The sequence below is a fragment of the Telopea speciosissima genome, chromosome 1, assembly GCF_018873765.1.
Source record: "Telopea speciosissima isolate NSW1024214 ecotype Mountain lineage chromosome 1, Tspe_v1, whole genome shotgun sequence".
NCBI classification, from domain to species: Eukaryota; Viridiplantae; Streptophyta; class Magnoliopsida; order Proteales; family Proteaceae; genus Telopea; species Telopea speciosissima.
The window spans coordinates 22,818,369-22,838,829 of record NC_057916.1 but is presented as its reverse complement, the minus strand read 5'-3'; the positions used below and the strand labels follow the sequence as shown (position 1 = coordinate 22,838,829).

Here is a 20,461-nt window from a genome sequence, read left to right as displayed (position 1 = left end):
AAATAGTCCACATCAGCACCTTGGGATAGATAGCTCTACATCCCCCACAATTCGGGGAGAAAAAAAATCCACAATAATGAGTTTATCTCCAGCGTTTAATAAGGAATCCACAAGATCCTATGCAAAAGTGATCTCTTTCATATTTGGTTGGATCCCTTTCTTCCACCATTTCTAAGATATCCCAATGGAACGGCTCGTCTGCAATGTAGCCAAAATTACCAATTAGTATAGGAAATTAAAGACCGATTTCAGAAAAGAAAGGGGCAGAGGTGGAAGGAGATTATCAAACCTGCTTTGAAGAAGCTTGAAGGACGATCCTTTGTCCATGGAAGAGGGTATCTGAAGAAGATTGTAGGGTTGGGAAGGGTTTCCGAGAAGAGAAACGAAGAACCAAAGAAGATCTCCTAGGAGAAGCTGAAACGCAGACTTGGGGACATGACAAAAGGAGATGGTTCTTGGTCAGATGCCTTCCCTTTACTAATGCCAGAGGTGTTGGAGTTTCAATCGTCACTAAAGTGCATGAGCTTCATCGCCCTTGAGTTGCAACGTTCTTTTCTAATTTCGAGCCCTAAATTGTTATATCAAGATTGAAGATGGAATAAGGGTACAATGGTCATTTTAGTTTTGGCTATTTTGGAAGAAGATGTACAAAAGCTATTTTGGTCATTGTAAAACTATAACCTAACTAACACCGTAAGTCTCAGAAGATTTGAAAGTAAGGTTTTAAAAAGGAGGTGATGTACAATTCAACGAGACAGACATCAGGGGTGTACAAAAAGTTTACTCAAATTATTTAAAAGGTACGTAACATTAAATCATCAAAAGTTGTTATTGTCTTGCACAATATTCTTGGTGCTATATCAAGCGCTACAGAATTAACGTATTGAAAAGGCATATGTGATATCAGTTCAAGAAACCGTAAATTTTATATCAAAAGAGGAAGAAAAAACATGACAATCCGTTCTGTACATAATGTAAGGGTATTTATGTAATATCCCTTTATATGTTCTAATATAATCCTACTTGTATTAATGCCCAAGCTGTGAGGGGCAATTTAGTAATTAGCTCATCTGACCTAAACCCTAGTTTTCCTATATATACTAGCTGGAGGCAGCAGTCTGGGTATTCCAAATTAGATACTCAGGGTGTAATGCTTTAAGCAACCTTGTGCTTAAAACCCTAACCCTAACAATCTTAAAGCATTAGTATTTCGTTTCTTTAAGATCAAGATCGCTTTGGATTTTTGGATTTTCGGATTCACGTTCGGCTTTGAAATTCAAAAATCTGGTTTTGAGAGATCGTACTTCACGGTTCTGGATTTATTGGCGTTTATCATTCACGGCAGTGCGTTATCCGATCGGCTTTAAAGCTCTCCAATTACTTACTGTTTTGATCAAAGGAAACCACAAAGTACGTTTGCAGAAGCTGTCAGAGGCCTTTTGTCAAGAGCTCTTCAAATTACGCTTCGGTTTTTTTTGCATCTTCTCAGTGCTTTCATTGTTAGATAGCAAGAGATAAAAAGGGTGAACGCATTAATTGCTTTCAAAGGCATTAATTGCTTTGAATTGAAAGGGCTTTATCACAAGATTCGTTTCTCTTTATTTTATTATAAAAAAAAAAATTAAAAAAAAAAAAAAAATCAAAAGAAGAAGTGATTTGACCTTTGGCAGAATCTTTCTTCAAAGTTATTATTTGATTAGAGAAAGTCAAAAGTTGTTTTGTGTGGTGATTCTCAAGGCTGTTTGATTTGTTGGATTTGAAAAAAAAAAAAAAAGGAGGAAAGATCCGTACAAACTCTCCTTTCATTCTATTGGTTTCGGTTACCTGTCCGTGACCAGCAGCCATCATCAGCCACCAACGATCGCATCGGCAGCCAGTGTTAGCAGTCAGCGATCCGCATCAACAAGCACCAATGTGCACATCATAAGTGTCGATGCGCACGCCACTTTCTTTTCCTCCGTCGTCTAAATCCAGGGTTCTTCATATCAGGTGTGATTGTTCCTTGAAGTATTTATTTTTATTTAAATTTTTACTTCGACATATAAACAAATCACTTAACAATGGAGAAACACGCTGTTCCAATTGAGATGATCAAATTGGAAAGCTTTAGTGGCTCTGAGTTCAGTTCTTGGAAAAGGAGGACTCGTTTGGATTGAAGTACCTCAATATTTTCTACACTTGTAGTAAATAAATTTTCTCGATTGTACGGACCTAATCAAGCCCAATGGATAAGTGATGAAGACTTTTGCAAATACTACCTATTGATCAGCGTGTCGGATAGGTAATGTAGAGACCCATAGTAAATATGAGACTGCAAAAGAGATTTGGGAAAACCTAGAAGCCCAATTCAAAAAGGAGGAGGACCTATCAAAAACTCACTTGGTTGACAAGTTTATGGACTTCAAGTTTCAAGAAGATAAGGAGATACTTCCACAAGTAAGTGACTTTGAGAACTTGAGAACAAAATTGAACCAAGAAAACATCCCCGTTGTTGATGCATTCTTAGTGGGTGCAATTATCTTTAAGTTACCCTCTACCTGGCATTCCTTTAAAACTGAGATGCACAGAAAGAAAACACAAGTGGGGCTGGATGATCTCAAACGGTTCATTAGAATCGAAGATGATAACAGAGCCAGGAATAACTTGGAGATGGTGAAACAACAACAGGCATCTGCCAATTTGGTTTCACAACCCAAGAAATATCCTAGGCAGTCCAAGCCACCTAAGAAAGAGCCCCAACGTTGGAGGCCAAAAAGCCTAATTTTAAAAAGAGGGCAAGTGCCGAATCGTGGAAAGTGGGGTCACTATGCATCCGAGTGTAGGGGTCCTAAGAAAGGGAACACGACACACCACGAAGGAAGTTCACATCTTGGTGGACAAGACTGAGCCTACTAACTTTGTTGCCATGATTGGCAAGGGTAAGGGGTTGGCCAGACATCTTGATTGGTGGTTAGACTCGGAGCGACTTGTCATGTTTGCAATAGCAAGGACACCGCTCACCGATGTTGTTCAAGTAGCGTAGATCGTCATCCTTGCAAATGGAGATGTCGTGGAAGTGGCTCAACAAGGGACAAACTGGTTCTATCATCAAGTAAAATATTAACTTTGAAAAATGTTAAAATCTTTCCTGGTTTTGAAAAGAATTTAATTTCCATTGGAATTTTGCTTGATGCTGGCATGTCTATTACTTTTAGTAGTGGTAGAGTAACATTGTCTGTTAACTCCTTTTATTTTGGATGTGCTTATAATTTGAATGGTATGTTTAGGTTGAGTTTAGCTAATGAGATAATAAACCAGGTTAACCATAATTTACTTGATCCCAAAATACTACATTGTAGGTTAGGACATGTGAACTATAAGAAAATGCTCAAACTAGCTAAAACTCATAATTTACCATTAGACACTTCAATTAGATTTAACAGATGTGAAGTGTGTGCTCAAACTAAAATAACTAGAAAACCGTTCAGACCGGTTTCTAGGAGCACTCAACTTCTTGAACTTATACATTCTGACATTTGTGACTTTAAAAGCTACACAACTAGAGGAGGTCGAAAGTATTTGATAACATTTATAGACGATTTTTCTAGATATTGTCATTTATACCTGTTAAAATCTAAAGATGAAGCTTTTGAAAAATTTAAAATTTTCAAGAATAGGGTAGAAAATCAGTTGAACTTGAAAATTAAAAGACTTAGAAGTGATAGGGGAGGAGAATACAAATTGACGAGTTCAAGGAATTCTGCCTCTGCGAGCATAATCCTTGAAACTCTGCTCCTTACTCACCTCAATCAAATGGCATAGCTGAAAGAAAGAACAGGACGTTAACAGAGATGTTAAAATCCATGTTATTGACAGCTGGTATGCCCTCTTGCTATTGGGGAGAAGCAGTGTTGACTGCAAATCACATTCTAAATAGACTACCACATTCAAAACTGACTTCTACACCTTATGAACTATGGCATAATCATCCCCGTAGATATGACACTCTTAAGGTTTGGGGTGTGTAGCTTATGTTAGGATACAAGACCCTAGGAGACCTAAGGTGGGAACTAGAACAAACACTTGTGTATATCTTGGTTGTGCAGAAGACAGTGCTGCAGACCGATTTTTGGATCTATCAACCAATGTGGTAATAGAATCTAGGGATGCTATATTCTTTGAGGATAAATTTCTTAGAGATAAAGGCCGACCTTGCCTGGTTTGGATCAAGTGGTTACTGAGAATCACCTTTGGAATCTGAACCAATTGTTTCGACACTACTCCCACAATGCTCCTTGAATCAGAATCTATAAGAGTATCTACTAGAGATCGAGTACCCAAGAATTTTGGTGAGGATTTTGTGACCTCCCATTTAGAGGCTGATCCATCCACCTATAAGGAAGCGATGAGATCTAGGGACTCCCTGTTATGGAAAGAAGCCATTGATGAGGAAATGAGCTCTTTAATGCAGAATGAGACCTGGCACCTTGTTGATCTGCCTAGAGGGGCCAAGACAATAGGGTGTAAGTGGGTACTGAAGAAGAAACTTAATCCAGATGGGTCTATAGCCAGGTATAAAGCACGATTAGTAGCTAAGGGCTATAAACAGGTGAGAGGGATAGATTATTTTGACATCTACTCTCCGATCTGCCATTTGGCAACAATAAGGATTCTTCTTGCCATAGCATCTATTGAGCACTATGTTGTGCATCAAATGGATGTAAAAACGGCTTTCCTTAATGGAGACCTAACAGAAGAAATCTACATGAACCAACCTGAAGGGTTTGTCATGGAAGGTTCCGAAAAAAGAGTTTGTAAATTAAACAAATCTCTCTATGGTCTTAAACAAGCACCTAAATTGTGGCATGAGAAGTTTGACAAGACAAGTAAAGAGCTTTGGTTTTCAAACCAGAACTCGGATAAGTGCCTTTATTTTTGTCGAGTCAAACAAGGTCGCGATTATTTGCTTGTATGTAGACGACATGTTGATTCTAGGTTCTGATCTCTCTGTAGTGAGTGACATTAAAGAAACCTTGTCCAAAGAATTCAACATGAAAGATCTTGGTGTAGTAGACACCATTCTTGGAATGAGAGTAAGCTTCAGTGAGCAAGGGATCACCCTTAATCAGACTCATTACATTGAGAAGCTACTTTCTAGTTGGAGATACAGTGATTGTAAACCGATTGAGACACCCTATGACTACAACAAACGGTTGAAACCTAACACAGGTGACACCGTGAATCAGTTAGATTATTCTAAACTGATTGGTAGTCTCATGTATGCAATGAGTTGCACTAGGCCAGACATAGCCTTTACGGTAGGCATGCTGAGTCGTTTCACTAGTAATCCTGGAAAAGAGCATTGGGATGCCCTATCGAGGCTGATGAGATACCTTAAGGGTACTCAAGGTTATGCTTTATGTTATAATGGACATCCTCCAACTTTGGAAGGATATTCGATGCATCTTGGTGCTCGATTTGGGAGACAGCCAGATCCACCGGTGGTTATGTATTTACACTAGGAGGAGCATGTAGCATGGAAATCCAAAAGACAGACTAGTATTGCTCTGTCATCTATGGAATCGAAACTTTATGCTCTAGTTTCTAGGGAGATGAAGCGAGTGGATAAAGGATCCGATCATGGATATTCCATTGAGGAGTTTTAAGTTAAACTCTATATCTATATTCTGTGATAATCAAGCAACAAAGACGATTGTGAATAACTCACTCTTTAATGGTAAGAGGAGACACATCGGTGAAACAGGCCATGTTGAATTATAGAACGAACAAGGGATTATCACTTTGATTGATGTGAGATCGAAGGATAATACGGCGATGCCCTTACAAAGGGATTGAACAAAGATCGAACATTCAAAACTACGGGAGATGGGGTTAAAGACCATTTAGTCGGTCTTAACCTAACCCAATATTATTTTGAATTATTCGAATCTCATCTAGCCTTGGTAAGCATTCGGGACGTTTACATGTTTCGAGATAACTTAGTTAGGTTACTAAGTATGGGGGGTTTGTGAAACCATTCCAAACTTGATGGTGTAGCAAATTTTCATGTGAAGTCTCCTTACTTTGTTATTCCACAAAGGAATATGGAAAATGTCTGATATGTTTCAATGATATTGTGCTAGTCTTTATGTCATTCCAAATTTGATGACATGTCTTTCATAGTATGGTGTACCATTCCAAATTTGATGATACAACATAAATCTATGACTGATATGACGAATACATATTCCAAATGGAAACATGGTATGGTCCTTATGATAGAGACTATATAGGATCGAGTTCTTGTAAAGAAACTTGATGATGATGCTTATTATTTTTTGATTTACCTTCAGCCATATATGAAATGTACTAAGTTCTTATTGTTGAACTAGATACTATTGTGCAAATGATTGAATTCATAATATCTTATGAAATTCATATTTGACAAATTACAGAGAATGGCGAAGATGGAGGAGAACGGTTGAATCTGGATCTCGATGAGGATGACTTACTTGATGAGTAAAGTCACATGGATTGCAATGACTTTTCCTTTTGATTATTTCTTTTGGTTTAGCCACTTGCATGTGGAACTTCGGATTTATTGTTGGGTTTAGTTTTGATCTAAAACCTTTGTTTTATTTCTTGAAGTTTACTTATTTCTTATTTGATTTATTGGATTATTGATATTCAATTTATATTGATTCAATTACTGATTGAACAATGGTTCCAATACATGTGTAATGGATATATGTAGAACATAGGAGGAGATTGTAAGGGTATTTATGTAATATCCCTTTATATGTTCTAATATAATCCTACTTGTATTAATGCCCAGGCTGTGAGGGGCAATTTAGTAATTAGCCCATCTGACCTAAACCCTAGTTTTCCTATATATACTAGCTGGAGGCAACAGTCTGGGTATTCCAAATTAGATACTCAGGGTGTAATGCTTTAAGCAACCTTGTGCTTAAAACCCTAACCCTAACACATAATATGCAAATTTATAGTACAATTCTTAATAAGGCCACGATGAGATGCATCAAAATCACAAGTGCTAACCATCAGCTGTTGAAAATGGTAGGGTTAGAGCACCCATTATGGCCTTGGGTACGTGGTTAGGACGCAACTGTAATTTTATTGCCTTCACTAGGCCAGCCAGGTGATAATAAGACAGAGATACCCATAGCTGGAGTGAAACCCTTTGTTTTTGCAAATGGGTCAATTAAAATTCTAAATCCAAGTTGTAATCACCTTCGTTATGAAGGTGAGAAAGAGTGGAAAAATAATTTTCTCATATCAGTATTGAAATCCGTATGCATGGCTGTCTATCTTTGCATGGTCATCGTACGATGTTGTACGACTTATCATCTCTCTCCTATCATCCACATTACAAGGGATTTGTGTACATGGTAATAGTAGTAATTTATATTAGAGACTGTATGTGATAGTTAAAGAAGTTATTAATATTGTAACTAGAAGTATAAATGTTGGGACTCTCTCATCTAATGGGAGACATTTAATGGGAGACGTGGGTAACTAGTAGTTATCCAAACTGATTTGTAATCGTAATATTTAAATACAGTAAGTATGGAAAATGAAGTAGATTGACTTCTGAATTCCTAAATTATCTCTTAAAGAGATCAGATATGGTTTCCTCACTCAAGCCAAGATGCAAGGCTTTGTTTGTAAAACCAAACTCCCTATTTTCTTACATCCTCTCTCCTCCCCTGAATCTCTCTCTCTATTTTTCATCTCTCCTCTTCTCCTATCGATTTTAAGCTCATAACAATTTTGGATCTCATATCAATTGTGAGTGAAATTGCCATTTTGTTCATATAATTGATAGTACCTTTATTTTTTTTTAGGCAGAACCTAGAAATTCTATTAACAAACTAATCCCTTTGGAAAATTTCCCATGGTACCTTCAATTAACAGGTCATTTTTTTTTGGGAAAATATCTACCCCCTCTCCTTTAAGTTTGCCTAATATCAATTCAGTATCCAAGTTTTGAAAAATATCTACCCAAAAACAAAGGGTTTCACTCCAGCAAGGGTTGGGTTGGGTTAAGGGTATTTTGGGGTTTTATAAATTATATACATGCCATGTCATCACTTAATGGCATTTTCTAACGGTTAAGGTATGATTGATAAAATCTTTATAAAGTAAGGGAGGGGGTAGATATTTTTCAAAACTTGGGTACTGGATTGATATTAGGCAAACTTAGAGGGGAGGGGTAGATATTTTCCCTTTTTATTTTTTTTTAGATAAAAATCCAATATAGTATCAGAACAAATCTCGATTTGATGGGATTTCGATCCTCCCTCTTGTATTAATTTCCTTTGTCTTTTTTGGTAGACACCTCCTCTGTTTATGTGTATATGGATTGGTACATCTTATGAGATTTCGATCCTCCCTCTTGTGTTTGTTTCCTTTGTCTATGTGTATGGATTGGTACGATGCCTTTCTTGTACTTTCCTTTTATTCATATTTAGGTGGATCCTACATTTGAGGGGAGTGTTGGATCCCACATTAGAAGTTGGTGTGTTTTTTTTTTATTTTTTTTGGTGAAACATTAGCAGCGGTTAGTAGGTTTTTCTTCGCCCATGATAAATGAAAAAACCCTTGTCTGTGGTTATTGGTACCATCATACGAACAATCAAGGGGAAAGATTTTTCAAATTCATTGATAGGAAAATATAGTGAAACGGTCAAAATTTGATCGTGTCGTTAATCGGTCAAAAATAAGATCCTAAATTAATTTAGCAAGTAGCAAGTAAGGGGTCGATCTACGGGGAACTAGAAGACTAAATTACTAAAATGATAAAATGAAAGTGATGAAAATTAAAATACAATAAATTTGATTTTAAACTACGAACGAAATAAACAAATCTAAGCTAACAACGATATGTAAATACGGGAGAAGACTATCTTTAGGGTTCGAATCCCAATGGATTGTTATTCAATTCGGTTGCATGCTTCGATTTATTATAACCACATGCCTAATAATACTACAGAATGTAAGGTTCCTCCTAGGTATGAACTATCTTGACGAGTACTATCGTTCTTCACTTATAGGGATTGGCACGCTTAGTTCATTCAGTTATAATCATCCTCCTCCTATTAGTGAATTTCGTTTTGAAAAATAGTTTTATGTTTGAGAATGTGGCCTACACCAACACTCCCATGTGTCTATCTCCCTCCTCCTCAATAAAAAAGGATAAGGATGTCTTTTCATATGAAAAGGAGAGAGATAAACTCATGGAAGACTGACAATTTTCTCCAATTCTTTTTATATTATATTTCAAAGCCTTACACAATTGCCAGAAAATAACTACTGGAAAGAAAACCGTGGGTGAAAGAAAACCGACTCTAGACAGAATTTACATGACCTAAAATTATTGCTGGACATGGAAGCAGGCTTTTAATAATTGGGTTCGGTACTCGCTATCCAATGGGGACTTGCAAGAGATTTCAAAACCAACCAAATAGTCGGGAATTATGGAGTAGTACTTTAGACCGCCTCAGTGGTTGTGCCTAACTACATTCATTCTACAGTCCCCTGCCCTGGAGTAATCTGCGACGAGCATGTTCGGTTCGTGTCGTCGTCGTCATCATCTGAGGCCCTAACCGTGAAGAGACGGTGCCGTCTAAGGGCAATCCGAAAGAGACCAGTCTTCTCCTTTGGACCCTGCTGGCCCGTCTCTTTCAATGCCGTTATCGCTTAATCTAATCCAGACAAGTGGAATCAAAACATATTCCTTTCAAACACAAACCCCAGTATCGTAAAAGACGACAGGTTCAGGTAAAACCTGCTTTGACCATTTAGATCAGTCCGCGTTCTAAAACTATATAATTTCTACTTAGAATGAATATTTACCCCTCAGATTGGAATCTACACTAACACCCATCCACCTTGTAAGAAATCTGACGGTTTCCATTGGTGGAAAGGCAACACGTGTGCATGTTGAATGGTGTATTCGCTTTTCGTCATAAGATCCATAAAAGTTATTAAGTGTAGCGGATTACCTGAATATAAAGTTGATCGAGTCAATTAATTATATAATTAACAGTACAAATATCACAAAACGCCCGTTCAATCAGGGCAGACTACACGGGGCAGTTGTAATTTATGGAGGGTCGTGTGGCGTATCCGAACCGTTGGTTGACAATTAGATTTAGAAATCTCTATGTGGGTATATGCCCCATCCCTATCGTCCATTACATCATCAATAAATCGGCCAATGGAGAGAGAATGAAAATAGGGAGGACTCCACACTCTAACTCCACACTCTTGAGTCTTGAGTCTTGAGTCTTGAGTCTTGACTCTACAGCCCCACCCCACCCCCCCCCCCCACCCCAATCTTAGTTGTCACCCGTTTTGGCGTTTCTTCGTTCCAACGTGCACACTATTCTATCATCTCCGGGCACTGAAAGTTGCAGCTTGCACAGAAAATCACTTCTCTTCTTTTCTCGAAACCCTAAGCAGCTAAGCTAGCAAACTAAGTATACTACTTCGGAAGCATATTGAGAACCCTAGATACTAGTTGATAGAAATCAGATCTACAGACATTTTCTGTATTTGTTATCCAGTGATGCAGCTTTAGCTAGTGGGGGTTAAATGGCGAGCTCCGACCCAACAAGACGCCCGAGGCCGGGGCCATGGCCGCCGGCACCCGAGACCAATGCAATGCCGTCTTCGTGGGCCAAGAGGACTGGATTCAGAGCGAGGTTCTCTGGTGAGACGAATGCGAGTGATTCTGGTCAGATTGTTGCAGTTCCTAAACCTAAGGAGGCGGAGCCACAAGTGGATCTTGAATCCGGCCGAGCTCGGCCACCTCTAAATGCAAATGGTGAGCCTGAGAGTGAGAAAATCCCAGTGTCGGCCAATAGAGATCAATCGGTTAAGAAGAGAAGGGAGACGGAGGGAACTGCAAGGAGCGCAGCAGCACCCAGTACCAACGGCCAGGTTCGGTCTAACCCTCCGCCTCCGCCTTCGAAACCTAGCAGAGATGAGGAGGTCGTTGATGTCTTGCCTCAATCCATCGACGACGAAGGGTTTGTGGCACGTCACTCTCATATGAAATATGAGCTCAGAGATTCCCCTGGCCTCGGTGAGCTTTATTAAATAAAATTATTTTCTTCTAAAAGAAAAAAAAAAGTGCCTTTTTAAATATATCTTATGGCTATTAATATGTGACTGATTTAACTGTGAAATGCTTCAGTTCCCATTGGTTTGTATGGACTTCAGCATTATCTTTCCATGTTGGGTTCCTTGATTCTCATTCCACTTGTCATAGTTCCAGCAATGGGCGGCAGTCATGTGAGCTTCTATAACTATTACTATTATTACTATTGGAAGATCTCTTTTGTTGGTGCATGTTAAATTGTAAATCACTTGGTCTAATAGATGTTAGTGAGTGTCAGGAGGATACTTCTGTGGTGGTGTCTACTGTACTATTCGTTTCAGGGGTGACAACACTGTTGCACACATTCTTCGGATCCAGGTTGCCATTGATACAGGGTCCATCTTTTGTTTATCTGGCTCCAGCACTGGCGATAATTAACTCACCTCAGTTCCAGAGACTGAGTGGCAATGTAGGTTTCTTCAATACTCTAATGATTTTTAAGTTTGACTATCTGGAGACAATTTTCAGTTCTTTGTAATTTTTTACTAGGATCTTGATACTCTTAGTTTTACATCAAAGAATCTAATGCTGTGAAAGTGGTTCTCTACACCATGTAAGATTTACATGCACTTGAGAAGATAGGTGATGTGTATCTTACAAATGACCTTCAAGCTCATACCCTGAGACAGTCCGTTCTGCGTTCTCCCTCTTGGAAGTCACTATTTTTTTTAGTATAATTATTTTTGTGCTGACTCAATCAAACTATATTAAAAAGAATACGATGCAACTTACTAATTGAAAAGGAAAAACAAATTATACATTATATCAATTTAAAAAAAAATAAAAAATCAATGTCTAGATTGGATGTTGAGGATTTCCTTTTCTGTAGTATTCTTGGGATCTGGAGTTACATGGGCCTTCCAAGAGGGGGGCAACTTATTGAGCATACCTGTTCATTCTGTATAGTACGCTAGTCTAAATTTGTGTTTTTATATAGAAAATTTTGTTCCTTTGATATTATTTGTGCTGTGTGAGATCCCCTGCATTCCTACAATTGCTAGATTGTTTGTTCATAGAGATCATCACCTCCCTTGGTTTTATCTTGAGAAATTGGTTGAAATAGTTTGCTCCTACTTTCCTCCCCATAATCTGCCATGGTTCATCAAAAAGTGAACATTGATGGAATCTCAATGGCCAGGAGGGTTTTAGGTAGCATGTTGCCTGAAGGGATCATGAACTGTTGACCCTCTCTTTATTTTCCAGGGAATACTAGTATTAGGCCATAAGGGTATTGGTGCAGTTCCTTGGTGCATGCTTTTTACTGATGACATGGTTTTGGTGGATGAGACAAAGGCTGGAATTAATACCAAACTGGAGCTATGGAGATCAACCATGGAATCAAAAGGTTTTAAGATATGTAGAACAAAGACGGGGTGTATACTTTGTAATTTCAGCAACTCAGGACGGATAATGAGGGGGCAAAAGTTGATGAGATCGAGATTCCGCAAAGTTACCATTTCAGGTATCTAGGATCAATCATCAGTAAGGAAGGTGATATAGAAGATGATGTCTTTCAGAGGATTAGAGTTGGTTGGATGAAGTGAGAGGTGCATTCGGAGTGTTATGTGATCAATGGATCCCTTTAAAGCTTAAAGGAAAATTTTACAGGACAGTCATGAGACCGACTATGATGTATGGATCGGAGTGTTGGGCTGTCAAGAAGTGTCATATAGATAAGTGTAGCGGAGATGAAGATGTTGAGATGGAGTAGTCCCGATTCAAGATAAGCTACGAGAATGTCGGCTGAGGTGGCCTGACCATGTTCAACGGAGGCCTTCGGATTCCTCAGTTCGGAGGAGTGACTTGATTATGATTGAAGGTTCTAAAAGAGCTAGGGGCAGGCCTAAAATGACCCTAGGAGAAGTAGTAAGGAGAGACATGCATAGTTTAGGTCTTGTTCCAAGTATGACGTCGAATAGAGCTGATTGGAGGAAAAGGATCCACGTTGTTGACCCCAGTTACTGTGTATAAGACTGATTTGTTGTTGTTGGTGGTGTGTTCCTTTTCTTTTCCTTTATCCTTTTATCTTGTCCACACTAGGATCAATGTAGCCAACCCCATTTAGTTGGGATAAGGCTGAGTTGTTGTTGTTGTTGACTAGTATTAGGGGATTTGATTTGCAGACCTGATAGCTCTTACATTTGGGATAGAGTTGTACCCTTCTGTTTGTGGAAGGTCATGTGGCTTGGGTCTTTAGGGGATGATATTACAGAGGTGAATGCGCTTGGAGATTTATGTATATTGTTAATCATTTTAGGTTTCTTTGCACTTCTAGGAAATCTCTTCTCCAGGTGGAAGATAAGATCTGCTAACTCATTGGTAGATGAATTATCTAAGTGCAGTGTTGCTTGGTCTTATGTGTATACTGTGGTATTTTCTTGTGTAGCACTTCTTTTCTTTGTTTCTTTTTTTTTGGGGTGGGGGGTTGGGTTGTAATTTTATTGTTGTACTTCTTTCCCTTTTGGCAGGTTGCTTTGCTTTGCCCTTATTGAAGTCAGTATCCATTAGAACTAAAGGATTGGGGGGGGGGGGGGAGGGTCCATAACTAGGGTGATGGGTGCTATCTCAATATTGGGAGTTCATAATTCTGCAATTGGGAAAATATTATCAAATTCCTATACCCAATGAGAGTAATTTCTTACAGCTGGTGAACAATGGTTCTCATTTTATTTTTCACTAGGTCAATACTACAAGTCTATCATATTATTCATATCAGATTGTCATCAAGGGCAAAATTTATTTGTGGGAAAGGCCAAAGGGGATGATTAGTCCCCAAATAAGCGGGGAAACAAGTTTAAAGTGGAATTTTTATGTCTATGCTTTACACGTGCACATCCTCCCTTAAAATGAAGCTCCACTTATCACTGAGACATGAGTGGTTGTTTATGATGGTATTGTTATCTCCACGAATGTATTCATTATGCCTCTAATCAAAACTAGAATTGAAGGACTTCTAATTTTGGGGGGGGGGGGGTTTGAGGCAAGGTCAAAGAAAGGGTGCGTTCTTGCAAGTATTGTATGGTTCCCCCTCCCCCCCTACCCCCTTCCAAAGGGGAGGTGAATTTAATTTTGAGGGGGATTGATGTAATTTTTTCAAACTACAGGTTTTTTTTTTTTGTAATGTTTCCCCAAAAAAAAGAAAGAAAAGCAAGAAAGAAAGAGAATTCCAAGCGAGTTATTAGAAGTGACTATGTTGTTGATTGTTTTCTACTCTCTGGTGCAGAAGCAGTGGAAAATAGGTAAAATAATTAGAAGCAAATCAATATTAGTAGTATTTATTGAAAGGGAAGGAGGTAGAAATATGGTAACCCAGTGCTTGATGTTTTTAACCAGTTAAGGAATTTCTAGATAATGGTAGAAGCTATATAACAATCTAACTGATAGGATAAAGGCCCAACTTGTCAATAAACTGCGGCTGCATTTCTTTTTAAAGTGGTACATTATGATTGTATTACGCTGTTTGTGTGATGTCTAGTTTAATGTGCCATGGCAGAATTTTTCAAGAGATTTTAGGTTGGGATATGAGGGCTTTTTTATATGCTAATTTCAATTTTAAGGTCTCACTTTTTCCCTCTTTAACTAATATGTTCTACAGAACATTATTGCAGACAAGGAATATCATTTTTATCTTGAGGTTGGATGAATACCATTGGAGAGTTACATATCGAGGGCAAGGGAGCCTCCTCCTCAGATCTGTTGAAGGTGATGTTGATAGCTGATGTAGGGTCTGAATGAACCTGATTCATGAATCAGATCTCCAGTGGAGTTGCCGAATTGTGATGGAATTATAGTGGGGTTATGGTCAACCTAATTAATGGTGTGATCTGGTGAATGGCATTCTGTTATTGTTAGAAAATGAATGATAAAATGAGATTCCCTGTCCAGAAGTAGGGCCATGAAGAGGGGTGCATTAGGTTTGCCCAATGGGTCTGGCTGGGCTAGCAGCTAATTGTTTTCTTTTAGAGCCTCTACACATCAAACCTTCGACTTTGGAGTTTCGGATAAGAGGACCTGGATATTCCTGTCGGTGTGTTTGTCTTCTTTTAGAGCCTCTATATACCTAGGATTAGGGATCTAGTTCAAATCCTGAAGCCACCCTGGCCAAGAAGAAAAATGTCATGTATGTTTGTGAAATATCCCACAAGCCCATCAGAGTTGGTAGATTGACATATATTTGGTTAATCACTTGTAATGAAACTGCATACTTTTTAGTGGCGATGGAAAATTCAAAAGCATTGAATGCCATCTTTCTGAAGACTATTTTTTGATATACAAAAATGGGTTGACCACTATGAGCTTCTTCAGACCTATCTTATAAAATATTCTTTTACATTCTGTTATATGATAATTTGATAACAATTGTAAACTCATTATTCATTTAGTAGCTTATTTATGCATGATAACTTCAATTAGAAATCATCATAACTTATTTAATATTGCAGAATTTTAGGCATATTATGAAGGAGCTGCAGGGGGCTATTATCATATCTTCTGCTTTTCAAGCAATATTGGGGTATAGTGGGCTCATGTCAGTCTTTCTAAGGTCTGCTTCTTAGTATCTTCATGGTTGTTTGTTATTTATTTATTTTTATCTTGTTGGTTTCTTTATGGATGTATGTGGATTGGTAAAAGCAAGGAAAGTCAGTTTGTAAGAAGCGCATAGAAATAGAAGTATGCGATGCAGCTCTCGATAAAATCTCCTGTTTTTGAGAAACAAAATAAAAGCTTCTGCAGTTTGTAAAAATATTGGATTGATTCTTAAGGATAAAATTTAGTCTTCGTGTCACCATTAAATATTTCATTTTGCTGCTGTGGATGGAGTAGATTTTGGTAATAGTAACCGAATGAATGTTTATAAAGCTTCTTTAGCTTTATGTTGCGAAATGAGGGGAGTAGAAGGTAGGAATCAAACCAAGATCACAATGGATGTGCATGTTAGTACACTGGGCTTCCCCACCCCCACTTTCACCCCTTTGAAACTAAGTTCTACTAATTTTCAAAAGATGTTTATGCATGACATGAGATGTACCTCTCTACTTTGACAAACTTGTTCTCCAATCGCAAGCTTAAACCTCATAAATGTGCCTTTGAGCTTCCTGTGAACCTTGGAGTTGTTTTGTTTATTCCATTGTCTTTTCCGCTGTTTTCTTCCCTCCGAATCTTGACAAGATAAAGATTGGTGAAGAAAATTAGAGAAATCAATGTGGAATTGAGTTATTTTGTATACATCATAAATCTGACAGAATATTGTTGTAAAAGCTCATAAAAGGATTTTCTTGGACAAGGCATTTGGTGTTGATATTTATGAGATTACTATAGCTTAGCTTTCAAATTAAAGGATCTGTCTTGTATTTCTTTGACACTGACTCATTGCATTCTAGATACTGTTCTTAGCGCTTTCAATTATTCTTCTTTATGCAAATCCTTTTCTTCTCAGGCTGATCAATCCAGTGGTTGTAGCTCCTACAATTGCTGCTGTTGGACTCTCCTTCTATAGTTATGGTTTCCCTCAAGTGGGTAACTGCATTGAGATTGGTACAGTGCAGATACTGCTGGTCATAATTTTTTCGCTTGTAAGTTCACAATAGCCAACCCAGATTGTTGGTATGCTTGTGTTAAATTTTGGGAGTTATTTGTGTGTTACTACATTCTCAGTTTAACATGAGTGGTGTTTAACTCTTGTTTTATTACTTGCCCTTACTAACTTTTCTTTTGTACTCAACTCAACTCACCCTTATCCCAACTAAATGGGGTTGGCTACATGAATATTTTTTTTTTTCCCGAATCAGCTCTATTTAAAGCCATATTTGTTGTTAGTCCTACGCTAGACATGTCTTTCCTCACCACTTCTTCTAGAGTCATTTTAGGCCTACCCTTGGCTCTTTTAGGTTCTTCAATTTGAATCAAATCACCCTTATGTACTGGAGCATTCAAAGGTCTCCATTGCACATATCCATGCCACCTCAAATGACTTTCTCGCAACTTTTCATGTATCGGAGCTACTCCTAGATTAGCTCTAATTTGTTCATTCTTTATTTTATCTTTTCTAGTTTTCTAATCATCCAACTCAACATCCTCATATGAGTTACACTGAATTTGTTTATATTTTGTTTCTTCACTTCTCAACTTTCAGCTCAATGCATCCTTGTGTTCAGTTTTAGAGAGGAAGGAGAAGAAGGAAAAGAGAGGGAAAGAGAAGAGCACATACGGTTGTGTTTAATCTCTTCTATCTCAAACTAGAGACAAACTTCCTTATATTGTAAAAGAATAACTAATTACACAGGGGCCCCTGGCCTTATACAAATAACAGAAGAAATATAAAATACATGTGGTTATATACAAGAATACCCTTAAACTCCTATTCTTAACACTCCCCCTCAAGCTGGGTGGTATATGTCATACATACCCAGCTTGTTCAATAAACAGTCAAAGTGATGAGTGCTAAGTCCTTTGGTGAGGATGTCGGCCACTTGTTCATTCGTCTTCACAAAAGGGGTACAGATGGTCTTTGACTCAATCTTTTCCTTGATAAAATGTCTATCAACCTCAACATGCTTGGTCCTATCATGTTGCACTGGGTTGTGGGCAATACTTATGGCTGCCTTGTTGTCACAATATAAACTCATAGGTTTGACAGTCTCAAATCCCAATTCCTGAACAAGTCTCTTCAACCACAAGACTTCACACACTCCGTGAGCCATAGCTCTAAATTCTGCCTCAGCACTTGACCTAGCCACCACAGGTTGCTTCTTACTTCTCAAGTAACCAAATTCCCACCAACAAAAGTACAAGATATCCGAAGTGGATCTTCGATCGAGAAATAGATCCAGCCAGTCGGCAGATCGTGTATGCTTCGATCCTCAGTGACCATTTCTAGAGAAGAGAAGACCTTTTCCAGGGCATGACTTTAAGTATCTGAGGATCCTATACACTGCATCAAGATGTCCCATTTTGGGTGCATGCATAAACTGACTTACCACGCCAACAGCATAGGCTATGTCCGGTCGGGTAAAGGAAAGATAGATTAGCTTGCCTACTAATCTCTGATATTTTTCAGCATCTACAAGGGGCTCACCACAATCTTCTCCTAGTTTGTGATTCGATCAATAGGAGAGAAGGTTGGTTTACACCCTAAGTACCCTGTCTCTGTAAGTAGATCAGGACAAACTTCCTCCGACAAACACTGATCCCTTGCTTGGATCTTGAAACTTCAATCCCGGAAAATACTTGATGGACCAAGATCTTTGATCTCAAACTGCCGAGCCAAGTAAAGTTTAAGCTTTGTGATTTCGGTTTATTGTTCCCGTGACCACAATGTCATCAACATATACAATAAGAGCTGTAATAGTGTTGCCCTTCCTTTGTATAAACAAAGTGTGATCAGCTTGACTTTGGATGTATCCATTCTCGTAGAATAGCTTGCCTAAACCTCTCAAACCAAGCCTGAGGAGATTGTTTAAGGCCATAAAGCGCTTTCTGAGACGACACACTTTTCCATTGCCACTAGGATGCTTGAACCCGGGGGAGAGTGCATGTAGACTTCTTCTTCTAAGTCACCATGTAAGAAAGCATTCTTTACATCAAGTGGTATAATGGCCAATCAAGGTTTGCGACCATTGAGAGGAGTACCCGAATGGAGTTATGCTTGGCCACGAGCAAAGGTTTCACGATAATCGATGCCATACACCGGGTATAGCCCTTAGCACAATCTTGCCTTATATCTCTCTACAGTACCATCGAGACTTGAACTTGACTGTGAATACCCATCTGCATCCAACAGGAACTCTCCCCTTTGGGAGTTCAACAAGATCCCAAGTGTGGTTCTTCTCAAGGGCCACCATCTCGGTATTCATTGCTTCTCTACATTTTGGATCAGCCATGGCCTCTACTACATTCTTAGGAATAGAGATGGAGGAGATAGCCATTGAAAGCAATACACGTAGGGGAGACAGAATCATAGGAGACAAACTTGGCAATGGGATTAGTACAAGCTCGAGTTCCTTTGCGGTGAGCAATAGGAAGATCTAAGTCCGAGGGTGTAGGAGTAGAGGAAGGTATACTGTCTCTCGGGATGAGGAGACGAAGGAGGATTTTGGCGGTCTTCGTATAGGGAGCTATGAAGGAGGATTTCTCTTGTCCTTTGTGTACACAAGTAGCTCCCCCTGCTCTCTGTTCACCTCTGCACTCGGAGACTCCCCCTCAACAACAGTATCCTCGGACCTTTTCTTTCCCTTGTCAATTTGAAATGGGGAAATAGGGACGAGAGAGGGGGAAGGAAATGATAGAAACTCAGGAGCCTCTTCAACCTCACTACCACGACACTCCCCCTGAAGAGGTGACTGAAAATACGGAAGATGTTCAAAGAAAGAAACATCTTTGGAGAGAAGCCACCGACGGGTAGGAGGGTGATAACATGTGTAGCCTTTAGAGGTAGAGGAATACCCAAGAAAGATGCACTTCGAGGACTTAGGATCCAATTTAGTGTGGGCAGATTTGCTAAGATGGACATAGCAGATGCAACCAAAGACCCGTGGGGGAAGTGAAAAAGAAGAAGAAAGTAAGGGTAAGACCGCAAGAGGTACTTTGAAGTTCAAGACACTGGAGGGCATATGATTGATAAGAAAGAGCTGCAGTGAGTAAGGCATCGGACCAAAAGGTTTTTGGAACATGCATTGTAAACCAAAGAGACCGGGCTACTTCCAGCAGGTGGCGGTTTTTTCTTTCAGCAACCCCATTTTGTTGAGGGGTATCAACACAAGCCACCTGGTGGATAATGCCACGGTCAGAAAAAAAAGGACTCCAAACCACCATACATATACTCTCCACCTTTATCAGAACGGACAATCTGAATACGAGTTTGAAACTGAGTGTAAACCAACTCATAAAAGTTTTTAAATGCAACATAGACATCACTCTTTTGTTTCAAGAGATAAACCCAAGTAACTCGAGAGAAGTCATCAATAAAGGAGACAAAGTAGCGGAAGCCACGTAAAGAAGTAACAGGGAAGGGCCCCAAACATCGGTATGAACAATGTGAAAAGGTGAAATAGATCTATTGCTAGAAGATGGATAAACTGTCTTACAACTTTTTGCAAAAAGACAAGGTTCACAATGAAAAACATGATTGACAGGAAAAGAGGTAAATAAATGTGGCAACATTTTTCTCATAACAGAAAAGGAAGGATGTCCCAAACGCCGGTGCCAAAGCAAAATGTCCTCCTGTGTACGTCCGCCATGTTGCCCACACACATAAGATTGAGCTATCGTCACGGGGAAGCACAAGTGTCCAGAACATAT

General features: G+C 38.9%; 1 protein-coding gene and 1 long non-coding RNA gene across 4 annotated transcripts in view; one reads left to right on the top strand and one right to left on the bottom strand.

The window, feature by feature from the left end:
• Positions 1-310: 310 nt before the first annotated feature.
• LOC122648648 lies at positions 311-17,265 on the bottom strand. Its single transcript, XR_006331110.1, has 3 exons — positions 17,256-17,265; positions 1,942-1,945; positions 311-472 (listed from the first exon to the last, which is right to left on the bottom strand). It is a non-coding gene; the product is annotated as an uncharacterized LOC122648648 (long non-coding RNA).
• LOC122648646 (nucleobase-ascorbate transporter 12) overlaps positions 10,336-20,461 on the top strand; it is a 37,107-nt gene continuing 26,981 nt past the window's right edge. For 2 of the 3 annotated variants that reach the window (XM_043841861.1, XM_043841865.1), the window contains exons 1-6: positions 10,336-10,469; positions 10,519-11,089; positions 11,201-11,298; positions 11,403-11,573; positions 15,607-15,707; positions 16,602-16,737. In XM_043841861.1, coding sequence (XP_043697796.1) covers positions 10,597-11,089; positions 11,201-11,298; positions 11,403-11,573; positions 15,607-15,707; positions 16,602-16,737 — 999 coding nt within the window. In that variant the 5' untranslated portion in view covers positions 10,336-10,469; positions 10,519-10,596. The remainder of the gene's footprint in view (positions 10,470-10,518; positions 11,090-11,200; positions 11,299-11,402; positions 11,574-15,606; positions 15,708-16,601; positions 16,738-20,461) is intronic. The other variant, XM_043841862.1, reaches the window with a different exon arrangement.